Source organism: Tachysurus fulvidraco, chromosome 15, assembly GCF_022655615.1.
Source record: "Tachysurus fulvidraco isolate hzauxx_2018 chromosome 15, HZAU_PFXX_2.0, whole genome shotgun sequence".
Taxonomy (NCBI): domain Eukaryota; kingdom Metazoa; phylum Chordata; class Actinopteri; order Siluriformes; family Bagridae; genus Tachysurus; species Tachysurus fulvidraco.
In genome coordinates this window covers 5,508,385-5,526,957 of record NC_062532.1, presented here as the reverse complement: position 1 = coordinate 5,526,957, position 18,573 = coordinate 5,508,385, and the positions used below count along the sequence as shown (strand labels likewise).

The window sequence follows — 18,573 nt, the reverse complement described above, 5'->3', positions numbered from 1 at the left end:
GTTGCATGGAGTCTGGTAAAAAGGTGAAGACGTGAGTACAGGTGGGTTGTAGTGGGTGGAGTGTTGTACGACAGAAGAATGTAGGAAATAATCAAAGGACAGTAGAGGGACCAGCTATGCTGTATGGGATAGAGACTGTAGCAGTAAGGATAAGACATGAGGCAGAGATGGAGGTAGAAGGGATGAGGATGTTGAAGTTCTCTTTAGGAATGACAAGGAGAGACAGCATTAGGAACGAGCAAATCAGAGGGACAGCTCAGGTTGGCTGCTTTGTGGACAAGATCAGAGAGGCTAGATTGACATGGTTTGGATATGTGCAAGGGGGGGATTGGTTATATTGCTAGAAGGATGTTGAAGATGGAGCTGCCAGGTAAGAGGTCAAGAGGAAGAGAGGTCATGAGAACATGAAGGTAACTGGTGCGAGAGTAGAGGATGCCGATGATAGAGTTAGGTGAAGCCGAAAGTAGAAGAAGATCTTTTTATAGTATATCATATTTGAAATTAGCAAATGTACCATGAATTGGGTTTAATATATATATTAAAAAAAACAAGTTTTCCTATTGTTTTCTCTTCCTACTTGTTGACACACATGGTCACACCATTGTCCTTAATCATAAGTAAGGTTTAGATTATAATATAAAAAACGTAAACGTTGTTTCATGATGGGAAAAAAGAAATTGGAAGTTTCTTGTTGCAGTTTTAAGTGTTGAACCCACACAGCCACAGTTTCCTAAGCAGCTCACACTGTTTCAGTTGGTTAGTTTTTTTTTTAGTTTTTTCAGTTGCTTAGTTTTTTCTACTTTTCTGTAAAAGAGAGAAAAAAAAGAGATGTACATAAGAGTTGTCAAAACAAGGGTGTTTTCTACCTTTATTTTTTAAATGTTACATGAGTGCCTTATGAATTAATGCCCAAAGTTAACTCAAGTAGTATTATTTAATACTTATTAACAATGTAATATTTATAAATAAGTATATATTATTATCAATAGACTGTATTAAATATCACAATATAAGATCGAAGCAGATTTCCTTTCTGTTTTCTGTGAAATATTGAAAAAAATTTGTTCACTTTGACTGTGTTCATGAGTGTGCGTGATATCGTGCCTTAAGAATTCACGCCTGAGGTTGAGAAGAGGGTAAATATATGTTCAATATTGTAATAATGACTGGAAAACATATTGCTGTAACTCTCCAAACCTCTGTTATTATATTAGCTTTTGAATAAGAAAAGAAAGTCTCCCAACTTAAAAATAAATAAACAAATGATGAATCATTGTGACATCTATTCCTAAATATAGGTTACCTGAATTAAGATCAATTTATCTGAAATAAACATGAAAACAGGCTGTTGTAAGAGGTTTATAGACCCTGTATGACCATGTAAGTATGCGTAAAAAAATATTTCCTCAGAAAATACGAATGAACAAACCACAGGGCTGTTTTATCACTTCTAAATCAAGGGGTCTAAACGGCGCATGGACACTTCCTGTTTCTCAGGAAAATATTATTAGTTCTATAAAAGAAGCTCCATCTTGCTTTTGTAGACGTTCATCACTCAGATCCAAGATCTCCATCAAGTACAGAGAGAGGATTGTTCTCTGGACAAAATGAGAATACAGGTCATTTTTGGAGTCCTGTTGATTTACACCCACGTTGTCATGGGTAAGTTTTATCCTCTAATAATGCATGATTCATTTATTTACTACATGTGCAGTTGTACAGTTTCTGCTTTATGAAATGAGAAATGGTCTAAATGTAGTTTAAACCTGTGAGATCAGATATCAGTAAATCAGTCAGCTTTTAATGAACACTTCCTGCACTTCAAAAGTAGAGAATGTTTTTTTCTGTGAATGTGTAACTTCATCAATCAAATTATGTTTTATGAAAAAAAAGTACAAAACAAAAAATATAAACAAGTAATAATAATAATTCTGATCTGATTCTTAACCCTGGGCAGGTTTTTCTTTTCAATTTTCTATTTTTAGAATTCTATGAAGCAAAATTGTGGCTATGTTCATTGTTAAAAGCGCAATACAGAGTAAACTTGTGTGCAAATGTTACATCTTCTATTTTATGTCATTGTACATAATTTGTATATAAAATATGGTTTATGAATGATGTTGGGGAAAAATGGTTCATCAGAGAAAGATGTACGCAACAGTTTGCTGTCATATAATTTATTTATCATTAAATAAACTTGCTATTAAAATGGTTTTCCTTCCAATTTACTCCTAAGATTTTAACAACTAAATAAACAATTACTTGGAGAAGATACTGTTTTTATTTTTACACAGATCAGAGGTGTGTTTCAGTTTACAATAATATTAACAGAATGCTGATGTTTTTTTCTTCCTCTGCAGGTTCACTGTTTCAGGATCATGTTGTCTGTAGATTTAATCAGAATAAACCATGTTATGTAGCTGTGGGACAACGACTGCACCTGCAAATGCCGCTGGAGGATGGGTTTCACCTAATGACCACTGGTTTTAACTTAACATATAGAAAAACGCAAAGTTTCCCACCAACACCACGTCTCCCAGAATGGCAGTTTGTTAATGATAATAAAACTATGATACTAACCAGTGCAGAGAGGAACGACTCTGTAACATACACTTTAGTCACCTTTGATGGAGATGAGAGAACAAAAGGCAGTTATACTCTCCAGGTGAACATTGAAGGTAGGACCACACAACCTCTAATCACATCACACAGCACACTAAAAGTTATTTCATAAATGTATAAAATATAAACATTCATCCACACTATTATTATGGGTGGACTTCGGTTTTGCTAGGAGGAGGGGTACCAAGTCCGGCCCATTATCCAGGTAGTGAATGGGAAATGTGGACAGGCGTACAAAGCACATAGCGTGTGACTAAACGCTTAAAAAGTTTTGTTTTATATTTTATTATTTGTTTATGCAAATGCAGTAGCATCTATTTAAAAATGCAGAAATATACATACTTAACAGAAAAACAACAAATCTAGGCATTTAAGGTTGTTACAATTTAAACCTTCAATAGTCACATCTATATTTGATTTTATATTTCTGTGTTTCTGATTTGTTCTTGCATTGCTGGTTTCTCTAATCTACAGCTCAGGTTTCCTCAGTGAAAGTGATGTACAGCTGCTTGTCCTCTGGAGTCATGAAAGTGACCTGTTCTGCTGATGGAGACAACCTTCACTTCAGCTGGACTTCTGACTTTAACACACTCCCTCAACTGGAGAACGGGACCAGCACTGTCAAACTGGAACAAGACCATCAAGGAAACATCACCTGCCATGTAGAAAATCATGTCAGCCGTCACCACGATACTGCTGAACTCCACCAATGTCCTGGTGAGTCTGTCTTTTATAATTATTTAATCCAATAAAAATCCAATGCAGCAGTTTGTGTACACAGAGACAAAACAGCAAGATCCCAACTCATCCTGAGGACAGCCTTGACTAATCCTGCCTGTCATAGAGTCTTAAATAATTCCACCTGCTCCTTCACATTGTTGATTTTCCTTGTTGCTTCACTCTAAAGTTGAACTGATCCCATTTACTCCCAGAGGCACAACAAATAAGTAAATTATTTGCAGAAGATAAACACTTTTGATGTTTGCACAGATCAGAGGTGCGTTTCAGTTTGCAATACTATTAACAGAATGTTGATGATGTTTTCTTCCTCTGCAGGTTCACTGTTTCAGGATCATGTCTGTAGATTTAATCAGATTAAACCGTGTTATGTAGCTGTGGGACAACGACTGTACCTGCAAATGCCGCTGGAGGATGGGTTTGACCTAAAGACCACTAGTTTCAACTTAACATACAGAAAAAAACAAAGTTCCCCAACACCAACACCACATCTCCCAAGATGGCAGTTTGTTAATGATAATAAAACTATGATACTAACCAGGTCAGAGAGGAACGACTCTGGAAGATACACTTTATACATCTTTGATGGAGAAGGAAGAAGTAAAGGCAGTTATACTCTCCAGGTGAACATTGAAGGTAGGACCACACAATCCCTGATCACATCACAGAGAACACTACAAGTTACTTCATAAATAAAAATTATTAACATTTTATATATAATGACTTAATTTTCTCATTATCTCGACAAAGTTGTTTTGTCGTGATATTTCTTTTCATGATCTCTGCATAAGAGCGTTCTAAAGGCAGCAAAAACAAAGTAAAGCGACCAATCATGGATAATCACATTCGCTTTTACTTTGATCAGGGACTCATGTGATTGACAACTTCCACATAAGTGTCCAACATTTAAGAAGGAGGCTGTGATGTCTGCATCTTTATTTTTGAAGAACATATAGTGGCCCTACTAAGGTTAATCCAGCCGCTGTTTCTGAAAACACAGTTAAACTAACCACACATATATTGTATGAGCAGTTTTTAGATACTTAGCTTTAATAGCACTGAAAGGGGAAAGCAAGTGTCTGCAAGCTCTTACATTATAGAACAATAAATAAATTCAAAATTATATTTTTTATAATAAATGCAAATACAAAACAAACACAAAACAAATTGACAGTATTTATACTAAGCTAAGCTAATAAAGGATTAACTTTATAATAATTTATTACATATTAACAATGAGGTACATGCAGAGATCAAGGTTTTTACAATTTAAACCTTCAATAGTCACATCTATATTTGATTTTATATTTCTGTGTTTCTGATTTGTTCTTGCATTGCTGGTTTCTCTAATCTACAGCTCAGGTTTCCTCAGTGAAAGTGTTGTCCAGCTGCTTTTCCTCTGGAGTCATGAAAGTGACCTGTTCTGCTGATGGAGACAACCTTCACTTCAGCTGGACTTCTGACTTTAACACATTCCCTCAACTAGAGAACGGGACCAGCACTGTCACACTGGAACAAGACCATCAAGGAAACATCACCTGCCATGTAGAAAATCATGTCAACCGTCACCACGATACTGCTGAACTCCACCAATGTCCTGGTGAGTCTGTCTTTTATAATTATTTAATCCAATAAAAATCCAATGCAGCAGTTTGTGTACACAGAGACAAAACAGCAAGATCCCAACTCATCCTGAGGACAGCTTTGACTATTCCTGCCTGTCATATAGTCTTAAATAATTCCACCTTCACATTGTTGATTTTCCTTGTTGCTTCACTGTAAAGTTGAACTGATCCCATTTACTCCCAGAGGCACAACAAATAAGTAAATTATTTGCAGAAGATAAACACTTTTGATGTTTACACAGATCAGAGGTGTGTTTCAGTTTACAATAATATTAACAGAATGCTGATGATTTTTTCTTCCTCTGCAGGTTCACTGTTTCAGGATCATGTCTGTAGATTTAATCAGATTAAACCGTGCCATGTTGCTATGGGACAACGACTGTACCTGCAAATGCCGCTGGAGGATGGGTTTGACCTAAAGACACCTAGTTTCAACTTAACATATAGAAAAAACCAAAGTTCCCCAACACCAACACCACGTCTCCCAAGATGGCAGTTTGTTAATGATAGTAAAACTATGATACTAACCAGTGCAGAGAGGAACGACTCTGGAACATACACTTTAGAGATCTTTGATGTAGACGGGAGAAGTAAAGGCAGTTATACTCTCCAGGTGAACATTGAAGGTAGGACCACACAACATCTAATCACATCACACAGCACACTACAAGTTATTTCATAAATGTATAAAATATAAACATTCACACATACTGTAGAATCTCTCAATGTTTTTTTTTTTTTATATATTTGAATATATATTTATGCTAATGAGGCTCCATCTAATTAAATATGCAGAAATGTACGTGTTATTTTACAAACATTTAGGATTTTTGATGTTGGAATTTAAATCTTTATAAGACAATGAAGAAGCTCTCAAGAGAAAGTCATTGTTCCTCTACCTCTTTTTGTTTTGGGATTATGTTGCAATGTTTCTGATTTGTTATTTCTTTTCTGGTTTGATAATGTGTTAAGTAATTTATTCACAGGTGTTTATCTCTAATCTACAGCTCAGGTGTCCTCAGTGAAAGTGTCCTACAGCTGCTTGTCCTCTGGAGTCATGAAAGTGACCTGTTCTGCTGATGGAGACAACCTTCACCTCAGCTGGACTTCTGACTTTAACACACTCCCTCAACTGGAGAACGGGACCAGCACTGTTACACTGGAACAACACCATCAAGGAAACATCACCTGCCATGTAGAAAATCATGTCAGCCGTGACCACGATACTGCTGAACTCCACCAATGTCCTGGTGAGTCTGTCTTTTATAAAGAAGGATTTAATGAACAAAATTCCAATGCAGCAGTTTGTGAATACAGAGACAAAACAGCCAAATGTCTGGATAAATCTTACTTTACTGACTTTACCCCACTTGCACCCACACCAGAAATAAGCCTGTCCAATCCCAACACATTCTGAAGACAGTCTTGACTAATACTGCTTATACCAATACACAGTCTTGATTAATCCCAACTGCTGCTTCACAAAGTTTGTTTTCTCTTCGTTGCTCCACTATGTTTCGATGCTCTAAGTTTAACTGATTCCATTCACTCTCTCAGTCACATTGAGTAATAATCTTGACACAGGAACAGACTCTTGTGACTAACTTTTTTAAGGATGATTTTTTATTTTACCTCTGCAGGTTCACTGTTTCAGGATCATGATGTCTGTAGATTTAATCAGGGAAATCCATGCTATGTAATTCTGGGACAACGACTGCAACTGCAAATGCCCTGGGAGGATGGGTTTGACCTAATGACCACTAATTTAATTTTAACATATAGAAAAACCCAAAGTTCCCCTCCAACACCACGTCTCCCAAGATGGCAGGTTGTTAATGATAATAAAACTATGATACTAACCAGTGCAGAGAGGAGCGACTCTGGAACATACACTTTATACATCTTTGATGGAGAAGGAAGAAGTAAAGGCAGTTATACTCTCCAGGTGAACATTGAAGGTAGGACCAAACAATCCCTAATCACATCACAGAGCACACTACAAGTTACTTCATAAATAAAAATTATTAACATTTTATATATAACGACTTAATTTTCTCATTATCTCGACAAAGTTTTGTCGTGATAACAATATTTCTTTTCATGATCTCTGCATAAGAACGTTCTAAAGGCAGCAAAAACAAAGTAAAGCGACCAATCATGGATAATCACATTCGCTTTAGCTTTTAGATACTTAGCGTTAATAGCACTGAAAGGGGAAAGCAAGTGTCTGCAAGCTCTTACATCATAGAACAATAAATAAATTCAAAATTATATATTTTTTAATAAATGCAAATACAAAATGAATACAAAACAATTGACAGTATTTATACTAAGCTAAGCTAACAAAGGCTTAACGTTATAATAATTTATTAACAATGGGGTACATGCAGAGATCATGAGTAAATTAAGTCCTTATTATGACAAAACAAGAAAAAATATAATAATGCATGGCCTCTTGCGACTTCCATACAAATGAGCCTCCATCTAATTAAAAATGCAGAAATGTGCATACTTTATTTAACAATGAGAAAAATATAATTTATTTTATCTCAAATTTTAAATCTTTATTAGACAGTGATAAAGCTCTTAAGAGAAAGTCATTGTTCCTCTGTTTTGAGATTATGTTGATGTGTTTCTGATTTGTTCTTGCTTTTTTGGTTTGATAATGTGTTTAGTAATTTATTCTGAGGTGTTTATCTCAATCTACAGCTCAGGTTTCATCAGTGAAAGTGTCGTACAACTGCTTGCCCCTTGGAATGAGAGTTAGGTGTTCTTCTGATGGAGACAACCTCCACTTCAGTTGGACTTCTGATTTTAACGCATTCCCTCAACTGGAGAACAAGAACAACACTGTCACACTGGAAGAAGACCATCAAGGAAAAGTCACCTGCCATGTAGAAAATCATGTCAGCCGTGACCACGATACCGTGGAGTTCCACCAATGTTCTGGTGAGTCTGTCGTTCCTAAAGAATGATTTAATGAACAAAAATCCAATGCAGCAGTTTGTGAATACAGACAGAACAGCCAGATCCCAAAACATCCTTAGGGCAGCCTTGACTAATCCTGCCTGTAATTATTTAATTTCTTAAATAATCCCAACAGCTCTTTTACAAAGTTCAATTTCTCCTTGTTGCTTCACCATAAATTTTAACTCCCACTATTGACAGACACTACTGATTAATTCTCTTTACTCAACCACAGACACGCTTGTCTAAACCCACCCATTCCGAAAGACACTAGTGATTAACCCCACACACTCAAACAGACATTTTTGATTAACCCCACCCACACCCATCTCATCGAAAAGTTCAAAATACATCGTTTTTATCCTTGAATCCGTCAGCAATCAAATGATAGGGGAAAAAAGTCTTAATCACTGATGCACTTATCAGTATTGGTTCTTTGTTAATTTTTACAAATAAAATCCAACAAAATAAGTAAATCAACTGAGAAAATAAAAATAGACAGTTTCAAAGTTTAAAGATCAAAGGTGTCTTTCAGTTTGCTATAATAATAACAGAATGCTGATGATTTTTTTCTTCCTCTGCAGGTTCACTGTTTCAGGATCATGTTGTCTGTAGATTTAATCAGAGTGATCAGTGTTATGTAGCTGTGGGACAACGACTACAACTGCTAATGCCCTCGGAGGATTGGTTTGACTTAAAGAACACTGGTTTAATTTTAAGATATAGAACAAAAGAAAGTTCTTCACCAACACCACTTCTCTCAAGATGGCAGTTTGTTAATGATAATAAAACTATGATACTAACCAGTGCAGAGAGGAACGACTCTGGAACATACACTTTAGATATATTTGATGGAGACGGGACAAATAAAGGCAGTTATACTCTCCAGGTGAACATTGAAGGTATGACCACACAACCTCTAATCACATCACACAGCACACTACAAGTTAGTTCATAAATGTATAAAAAAATAAACATTCATACACACTATTATTACATGAGGACTACGGTTCTGCTAGGAGGAGAGGGTACCAAGTCCGGCCCATTATCCAATCGGGTAGTGGATCGGAAATGTGGACAGGTGTACGGAGCACATAGCATGTGGCTAAACAGGGAGTGATGACAGGGTAGATATATAAATGGGTAGAAATTTAAATAAGGGGTAAGTGCAAGGGTGAAGTGCAAAGGTGAAATGCTTGTGTTGACAGGATGTGCCCAAATCAAGGTTTTATCCAAGAAGGTTTTACTCCCTGATCATGTGCCCAAAGCTCTAACGTTACACTGGGCGAGCGTGGGTGAGGCAGTTGGGAGTTTGGAAGAGCACAGAAGCATTTCCTCCTGGCTCTAAGGGAAATTACCTCTTGGTGGGGCCTTCATACAACTTACCACCCTGAAACTCAATCAAAATCTCCTTCAAATTCAACTCGTATATATTACCTCTCTTTGTACTACCCCGCCAGTCTGGCACAGAGTTGTGCTAATTATATGCATGTGACCGAGAGCCTATAAAGAGGCGTGCTTGTGGCCATGGATTTGCCTGAAAGGTGACTGCGATGTTACAGTACCCCTGCCCTAGAAATGGCCCTCGATGTTCCCACACTCGCTGTTCAGTCTCTCTGAAAGGCCCTAACCAGCTCAGAGGGGAGTGCCCCTCCGAGGCAGCTCTGGGGGCACTAAGAGCCTAAGACCGTGACTGACTGCGTGGCCCAGTCTATTCGCGGGTTATGCTTCCGCAACCAGGGGAAGCAGCTTTAAGCAAACACTAGGTATGGACCCAATGCGTAAGGTGAGCAGATCTGTCTGTATGGTTATGGACTTAGCAGCCAACAGGCACCTGTCCAGGGCATGAACCATTAGGGGCTGCGGAAGTGACTCCAAACTGAGATTCAAGCCGTGATCAATAAAAAATATATTAACTATAACTATAGTCTCTCTCAATATTTATTTTTACATTTTAATATTTTTATATAAATGAGGCTTTATTCAATTAAAAATGCAGAAGTGTATATATTAACCAAACAACAACAATAACAAAAAAATCTCAGATTTTATTTTGATTGAACTTACATTTTTATTTGACTTTGATTTGATCTACATTTGAGTTTATGTCGATGTCCTTCTAATTTCCTCTTATATTTTTGCTTTGATTTTGTGTTTATTTATTATGCTTTCTGTAGTTATTCATCTTGGGGTGTTTATCTTTAATCCATAGCCAGGGTGTCCTCAGTGAAACTGTCCTACAGCTACTTGTTCTCTGACGTCAGGAGAGTGTTCTGTTCTGCTGATGGAGACAACCTGCACTTCAGCTGGACTTCTGAATCAATCACTCGGTTGGAGGACGACAACAAAACTCTCGTACTGGATAAAATGCATAATGAAAAAGTAACCTGTCATGTCAAAAATCATGTCAATCGAGACTACAATTCAATTGAACTGCCAAAGTTTACCAGTGAGTCTGTCTTTTTTATATAACATTAAAAAATATTTATTCTGTTTCTATACTTATGTAAAGCTGCCTTGAGACAAAGTTGAAATACTCAGCCAAACTACAACAATAATAGACGAAGAACAGGAATCACGGGCACAGACTTACCAAAACTAGATAGGTGAAGCCTAGAAAAAACTGTTTTTCTCCTAATTTTCACCTGTACAGTTTGGGTCAGTCGGTGAGTTCAGGTGAGTCGGTGCATGTGAGAGCTTCAGATCCTTCTTCATCTTTTATTTCTCTAGCCTGAGATGCTGTCCTGCTCATCACGGTTATAAGCGTCAGTAATTCCCTCCCTCAGACTTACGTTAACTCAATGACCAAAACACAGCAAAAATATAAGACAACTCACTCTACAACCATTACACCCCCCATCCCCACTTTGTCTCTTTCAGGTCTCACTGTGTTTGTGTTTTTGTGGGTCTTTGAAGTCATCATCCTGATGTCTGCATTAGTGGGCACACTGTACATTTACCCCAGAATCTACAGAAAAATGAGGACACCAGAGAGTAAGAATTTAATACTTGCTATCTTGGAAAACGAACTTTACCAAAGTCCATATTTGAATATACTGTAAAGTATGTACTAATGTGTAAAAACAGAAAATTGTATGTCTAAAGCTGATCAACTAAGCTTTATTTTTTCCATCCAAAAATCAGGACCAGGAAGCTCTGTAACCCTTGACAAGGATTAGAAGAGGCAGTCTGTGGCTGATCTCCTCTAGTCGAGCAGCCATTGTTCTCCGTCTCATCCAGACTAAAACCTGATAAAAATGTAACCATTACCATAACAGTGTTACAGTGCCTTCTGCTTACCGACCTTGCTATTGCTCTCTGTTTTGCATTGTTTGCTCTGTGTTTTAAAAAATTAAATCATCCTCATGATTCCTGCAATTTCCTTTGAAACTGAGTGCTAATTTTTTTTTGTTTTACTTATAATATTTAAACACCACTGTAATGATGTGATGCTACAGTAGCAACAATTTAATAAAATATTAAATATTTTTGAAATGTAAATCTAATTTCTAAGTCCTATGTCTAAATGTGTGAATGCTGAATTAAAATCTGTTTTAGTTATTATTAATGATTTTATTATCTTTTTTTTTTTAAGGTAACTCACCCCCACACATTTGTTCTAGACTGTTCTATTGTCTGTATTAGGGGTGTGCAAAGCAGCCGGTATTTGTATCTGTATTTGTTGAGGGGGGAAAAGTATTTGTATTTGTATTCGAATAAAATTCAAAATAGGTGTAAAAATCCAGTTTTTTTTGTTACACTTCTAATTTACGCTATACTGTAAGTATTCTTTAATTATATCCATTATAATAATTATGGATATGCAATATTGGTTGATGTTTTTGAACATGTAACAAGGAACATCATTGAAAAGAAAATAACAACAGCCATTACCTCATCCATGGTTAAACCAATTCAATTCAATTCAATTCAAGTTTATTTGTATAGCGCTTTTTACAATAGACATTGTCTCAAAGCAGCTTTACAGAACATAAACACAGAGCAGAAAGTAAACATAATTAATGATAAAGGAATTAACGAATAATAAAAGAATTAAGAATTAACAGAATAAAAATTTTAGAATATTATTAGATGTATATAGTTCACAGTGTGTATGTATTTATTCCCCTATGAGCAAGTCTGAGATGACTCAGGCAGCAGTGGCAAGGAAAAACTCCCTTAAATTGGTAAAGGAAGAAACCTTGAGAGGAACCGGACTCAAGGGGGAACCTCATCCTCATATGGGTGACACTGGGGGTGTGATTGTAATATACAGTCAGTTAAATGTTGTATTGGTGTGAGGTTCAAGGACTTCTGATCTCCTGAGTACCACAGAGTCTAACTGGAGATGTCTCAGGATTCTTAGAGTCGGCCTCGGCTCAGTGGACGTCCAAAGGCTTCGTCCCACAGAGGACGTTGGGAGCTGGTACAGTGTCTGGATGCCTCGGGATAGGTACAAAGAGAGAAGCAGTGGAAAGGGATTAACATATCTCATGTTCATAAAAATGTGCTGGTCTGATGTACTGGTGCATGATATTATGGGATGTATTATGTGTACGCCTGACTAAAGAGATGAGTTTTTAATCTACATTTAAACTGGGAAAGTAAACCAACAACTAATAAAATTCCATTGTGAACATTATGAACCCCATCCCCACCCGTCCTTGTTGGAGGATGATGAACAGACAGAATAAAAACAAATACTTCATAGAACTGTTCTTCTTCTGAAAGAACTTCTTTTTAATGCACAGAATTCCAAGAACTAAACTATATCAACCCCTGACTGGGAGATCTGGCAGAACAAAAGTTGTATTCTATATAATACTAAAAGATACAGCAATGCTATTGTCAACTGTCTGCCAAAAAACAGACACAAAGTTTTTTTTTTATGTTTTTAATTCTTTTTTTTCTTTTTTTTTAATTGTTTTATGTTAACCATAACTTAACCATATTTCACTTGGAGAAGATATCTTCTGCCAACATACTCTCAGTTAAATTTCTCCATGTTGTATTTTGTGAACACAAGCTCCTCCACATGTGAGGGGAGCAGTCTGGACCGATGTGGGGACACAATATGTCCTGCTGTGCTAAAGATAATCTCAGAGGAGACACCTGTTGGGGGGGGGCAGGTGAGATATTTCATTGCCACATGAGCCAGGGCTGGCTGTGGCTGCATCATGAGTGACTGGAAGCTATGCTAAGGTTAACTAGCCTATAGCCTACATCTTGCTGTCTGCAAAAGACAGAGTAACTTAAACGTACAATATAACTCCCACAAGTGCATACAATTCGACACAACTACACAAGCATTGTTTTAACCTTTTTAACCGAACATTACCGTTACTCTGTCAACAGCCTACTGCTTAAATACCGAGCTAACAGAGCTACGTAAACAGGAGTGAACATAAGAGCAACCAACTGCAGATGTCAATAATGCAGCGTAATGGAATAATCTCCCGATCAAACTCCGCTTCCCGAAAGTTATTAACTGCCTCCTGAACCCAGTCAAGGTACAAAAATCTATTCAACAAAAACAGTGATGCAGTGAAGTCTTTTTTCGCTCAGTCGAGTCTTCTCTGTTGCTGTGTGGAGCAGCCTGTGTCAGTCACCTCTTTACCCCCCATCCCCCCGACTCCTAAATGTCACTCACTCACTCACTCACTCACTCACTCACTCACTCACTCACTCATGCGGGCTGCACTGCGGTCTCATGAGAAAACGCAGCTTTTTGATATAAAGTTTTTCGTGTTTCTGAATACAAATATTTTTTTAAGTATTTGTTCGAAATAAGTATTTGTAAAAAACACGCTATTTGTGCCTTTCCAAATACCGTATTCGGGTTCGGCTCCACCCCTAGTCTGTATATACTGTAGCATACAGTTAAGGAGAAACAGTGACAGGAAGTATGTCATCATCAAGAAGGGCAACCATTGACTCCAAACAGATGGCCTTTTTGCATATCCCAGGCTATTATGAGCCTGGGGTCAAAGCGCAGGTTCAGCCATCGTGCGGCGCCCTGCAGGTGAGATTAAGGGCCTTGCTCAAGCAGGTGAGGTTAAGGTTGTGGGTTTGAGTCTGCTCAAGCAGGTGTGGTTAAGGGCCTTGCTCAAAGACCCAACATAGATGCCTCAGCAGCTTGTTGGCTTGAACCCCGACCTTCTGATTAGGAACCCAGTGCCTTGACCACTGGACCATCATGTCCTGTTTATTTATTTGCAAAGCATTTTAACCCTTAAAAGAGCTCATGAGGTCAAAAAGTCTTAATGAGGAGGACTTTTAAATTTGCACAATGTTTGAAAGCTTCATGTTTTTGGTCGTTGTCCTGCTGCAGAACAAATTTGGGGCCAATCATGGGCCTCCCTGATGGCATTGCATGATGGATAAATATCTGCCTGTATTTCTCAGCATTGAGAGTACCAGTAATCCTGACCAAATCTCCAACTCCATTTGCAGAAATGCTGCCCCAAATGTTCAAGGAACCTCCACCATGCTTCACTGCTGCCTGCAGATACTCATTATTGTATCTCTCTCCAACCCTTCGATGAACAAACCCCCTTCTGTTACATCCAAATATTTCAAACTTTGACTCATCAGTCCAGAGCACATGCTGCCATTTTTCTGCACCCCAGTTCCTATGTTTTTGTCTATACTTGAGTCGCTTGGCCTTGTTCCCACGTCGGAGGTATGGCTTTTTGGCTGCAACTCTTCCATGAAGACCACTTCTGGACAGACTTTTCTGGACAGTAGATGGGTGTACCTGGGTCTCACTAGTTTCTGCCAGTTCTGAGCTAATGGCAGGACATCTTCCGATTTTGAAGGGTAAAAAGCTTGATGTGTCTTTCATCTGCTGCACTAAGTTTCCTTTGCCCGACCACTGCGTCTACGATCCTCAAGGGTGCCTGTTTCTTTGTGCTTCTTTAAAAGAGCTTAAACAGCACATCTTGAAAACCCAGTCTGCTTTGACCTCTTTGTCAAATGATGTCAAATGATGCAGGTGTCTTGTTGCTGTGCTCAATCTTGCCATGACATGAAACTTGTCTTTCACAACTTCACCTTGGTAGCAGAGTTTGGCTGTTCCTCACCCAGTTTTAAGCCTCCTACACAGCTGTTTCTGTTTCAGTTCATGACTAGGTTTCAACCTTTGTGTGACCTTGATGATCATTAGCACCTGATTGGTATAATTGGGTGATCATACACCTGACTGTAATCCTACAAAATCGCAGACTTTGTGCAAGTGTACCTACTGTATGAGAATTGATGCTGGCTTGAAGGCAAAAGTTAGTAACACCAAATATTGATGTGAAAAAGTCATGTGAAAAAATTAAGACATCCCATGAAAGCCATGAAAGGCATTTTAAAGGCCATCTGTTTGTGGTCAATGGTTGCCCTTCTTGATGGTGTACACGGAATCAGTGACCAGCTACATCAGCAAGTGCAATCATGATGTGACTGTCTCCACGACCATCAACACACGCTCAAACCAGAAGCCATGGATGACTGCTAAAGTGCATACGCTGCTGAAGACTATAGACCTAGCCTTCAAAACAGGGGACAGGGCGGCCCTAAGAACAGCAAGGGCCAAACTGTCCTGAGACATCAGAGAAGCAAAGCATGCACAAGCCATCAGACTCCTCAATAACTGAACTGAACAGTATCGAGCACAAAACACGCACACACACACACACACACACACACACACACACACACACACACACACACACACACACACACATATGCACATTCAAGACTGCAATGACACACACCAAATACAGCACCATCATATCAAACTGTTTACATGCTGTTTTGCACACTTTTTTGCTCTTTGCACATGCTGCCTCACATTTCATTCGATTGCTGTTTTGCACAATACCTTACAATACCTCATGTAACTGCTGCTATAATACTAATGTGTTCCTTCCAGTATTTCTGCACACATAATATTGATTGAAGATACAGTATTTAAACTGGTCACTATTTTTGTGTATTGTCTTTTGTGTATTCTCTTGTATTTTTGGGGGATTTTACACCTGGTCAATTCATGCGTTTTCTGTGACCAGATAGCTATCCGATTGTAAAAAGACCAGGTGTAAATGCCCTCCAAAACGGTTTTCGAGACGGATATAAATCCGATCGTTCAAACCACTTCAGGAGATGGTCTGGGACACATTTCAGATGAAACTGGACAGGTGTAAATGTATGTGGTTGTTCAAGCCACATACTTGACGACGTGGTGACGTTCTTCCAGTCACTGATCCTCCTTATCTGTATGCTACAGTACATAGAGATAATAAAACAGTCTAGACCACATCAGTGTGTAGGTTTTATTTCAGCATTTACACATTCATTATAGTAGACTTAGAATTAGATTTCAGACTGGATTTACATTTCAAAAATATTTAATATTATATAAAATTTTTGCCTTTGTAGTGTGACGGATGTTAATATAAGTGTATACTCAAAATATTAATGTATTTCACTAATCATCCTTTCATTTTTATTTATTTACTTACTATTAATTTGTCCAAGAAAACCTTATTATTTTGTTTTGTATCTTATTTTTGCCATTTTTGGAAAACGTTTTATATATCTCTTGTGTGGTGACGTCATTCCTGCGTTGAGCGCGCTGAGGAGAGGTAAGCAGTTAGCGGTGCTCTCCCAATATAGGCCTGTAAAAAGTTTGAGAAGTTTAATTAAGTAAATAATATGCAGTAATATTATTGTTCACAGTGTTATAAATGTATTAGGAAGTGTTTTATGAATGGATGGATTGAATTTAGAGGAGGCAATGTGGCTTAGTGGATGGCACGTTCGCCTCACACCTCCAGGGTTGGGGGTTCGATTCCCACCTCCTCCTTGTGTGTGTGGAGTTTGCATGTTCTCCCCGTGACTCGGGGGTTTCCTCCGGGTACTCCGGTTTCCTCCCCCAGTCCAAAGACATGCATGGTAGGTTGATTGGCATCTCTGGAAAATTGTCCGTAGTGTATGATTGCGTGAGTGAATGAGAGTGTGTGTGTGTGCCCTGTGATGGGTTGGCACTCCAGACAGAACCATTTTCTCATGCCGTACTCTTTAATCTGTCCAGGTATGATTTACATTTGTTCTATCTTTCAATGTATTCATTTTATATCAATTTGTTTATTTTCTAATTCATGGTTGATTTAAAACTAGCTGTAGGAGATTATTTTGTACATCTAGACAAATGTTTGTAATGATTAATTTTGCACTCAATGTCATTTATAATGTGTTTTATGCATATTGTTTATGGTATGTTATCATTGTGATGTTTACTGAGACTGCGTTGAGCATGCTGAGGAGAGGTGAAAAATCTCAGACAGAGCCATTTTCTCATGCTGTACTCTTTAATCTGTCCAGTGCCATCTAAAGGACTCAGAATAAACTCTCCAAATCAGCTGCAGTTCCAGTTCTCCCGTGTCTTCTGTTACACAACGCAGATCGTACTGTAGCAATAGCCAGAAATAGGCTTTTTACAGTAGCATCAAAGCATTACATTGTGGTTAGAATATTAGAAGTAAAACACAAACAAAATTAGCACTCAGTATAATATATGAATAATAAGGCTGATTTATTTTTTTTTTCAAAACACAGAGCAAATAATCCAAAACAGAGCAATAGCAAGGTCGGTAAGCAGATAGCACTGTTACACTGTTATGGTAATGGTTACAGTTTTATCAGGTTTTAGTCTGGATGAGACGGAGAGCGATGGCTGCTCATATAGAGGAGATCAGCCACAGACTGCCTCTTCTAATCCTTGTTCAGGGTTACTGAGCTTCCTGGTCCTGGCTTTTCTGATGGAAAAAATAAAGCTCAGTTGATCAGCTTTAGACAATACATCAGTTTTAGACATTCAGTTTTCTAGTTGTTCCTGGTCTTCTGTTTTTACATGTTACACATATATTCAAATATAGACTTTGGTAATATGTTTATTTTCCAAGCTAACAAGTATTACATCTTACTCCCTGGTGTCCTCTGTTTCCTGGAGATTCTGGGGTAAATGTACAGTGTGTCCACTAACACAGACAGCAGGATGATGACCTCAAAGAGCCACACGAGCACAAACACAATCAAGAAATCTGAGAGAGAGAGAGAGAGAGAGAGAGAGAGAGAGAGAGAGAGGGAGAGAGAGGGAGAGAGAGGAGGGGAGGGGAAATTACAGAAGTTGTGCCGGATTGGTGCGCCTCGTGGACAGCTGATTAGCAGCTGATGCAGCTTACTACGTGGCCTGCCTGAAATAACGCGATGCTTGATATGTTAGTGAGGAAAGAGTGACAAAAAAGGCAAAAACAAGTGAAGAGAAAATAGATGAAGAAAATTAAACAAAATTAATGTAAAGAAAACAAAAATTGTAGCATTTAAGTTCAGTTAGGTTAATAGAATTTCAGTTAAGTTTATTAATTTTAGTGAAGTTTAGTTAAGTTCCATTTAAGTGTAAAGTAGCATTAAGAGTGTACAGTAACGAGTAAGTGAACGAAAGTGAAAGTGTAATTCCTCCTAACTCCTCCGTCTGTTTACTCCTCCCCCAACCTCCGTGAGCATCTTCCGTTAGCTCAAGTCGTCTGATCTCCAAGGTAAATAATACTCTTTATAGTAAAACCTTTTTTTT

General features: G+C 38.0%; 3 protein-coding genes and 1 long non-coding RNA gene across 4 annotated transcripts in view; 3 read left to right on the top strand and 1 right to left on the bottom strand.

Annotated features, from left to right (window-relative positions):
• The window catches only part of LOC113659134 (carcinoembryonic antigen-related cell adhesion molecule 5-like), a 569,148-nt gene that overhangs the window by 109,151 nt on the left and 441,424 nt on the right, over positions 1-18,573 (bottom strand). The gene's annotated exons all lie outside the window — the stretch shown is intronic.
• LOC113659135 (carcinoembryonic antigen-related cell adhesion molecule 5-like) overlaps positions 1-18,573 on the top strand; it is a 109,238-nt gene that overhangs the window by 52,910 nt on the left and 37,755 nt on the right. The gene's annotated exons all lie outside the window — the stretch shown is intronic.
• LOC125138889 lies at positions 1,328-3,814 on the top strand. The gene is made up of 2 exons (XR_007138006.1): positions 1,328-1,662; positions 3,679-3,814. It is a non-coding gene; the product is annotated as an uncharacterized LOC125138889 (long non-coding RNA).
• On the top strand, positions 4,730-11,648 carry LOC125138880. Its single transcript, XM_047801214.1, has 9 exons — positions 4,730-4,960; positions 5,294-5,611; positions 5,993-6,235; positions 6,626-6,943; positions 7,695-7,934; positions 8,537-8,854; positions 10,165-10,401; positions 10,833-10,946; positions 11,097-11,648. Exons 1-9 carry the CDS (start codon positions 4,768-4,770, stop codon positions 11,129-11,131), a joined length of 2,016 nt encoding a protein of 671 aa, XP_047657170.1. The 5' UTR covers positions 4,730-4,767; the 3' UTR covers positions 11,132-11,648.

Excerpts from the sequence above, each read along its gene's own strand:
- LOC125138880 (XM_047801214.1), top strand. The coding sequence starts at position 4,768 with ATGAAAGTGACCTGTTCTGCTGATGGAGACAACCTTCACTTCAGCTGG. Across the intron at positions 4,961-5,293 it reads TGAACTCCACCAATGTCCTG|GTTCACTGTTTCAGGATCAT; the intron begins GTGAGTCTGTCT and ends CTTCCTCTGCAG. Across the intron at positions 8,855-10,164 it reads TCTCCAGGTGAACATTGAAG|CCAGGGTGTCCTCAGTGAAA; the intron begins GTATGACCACAC and ends TTTAATCCATAG.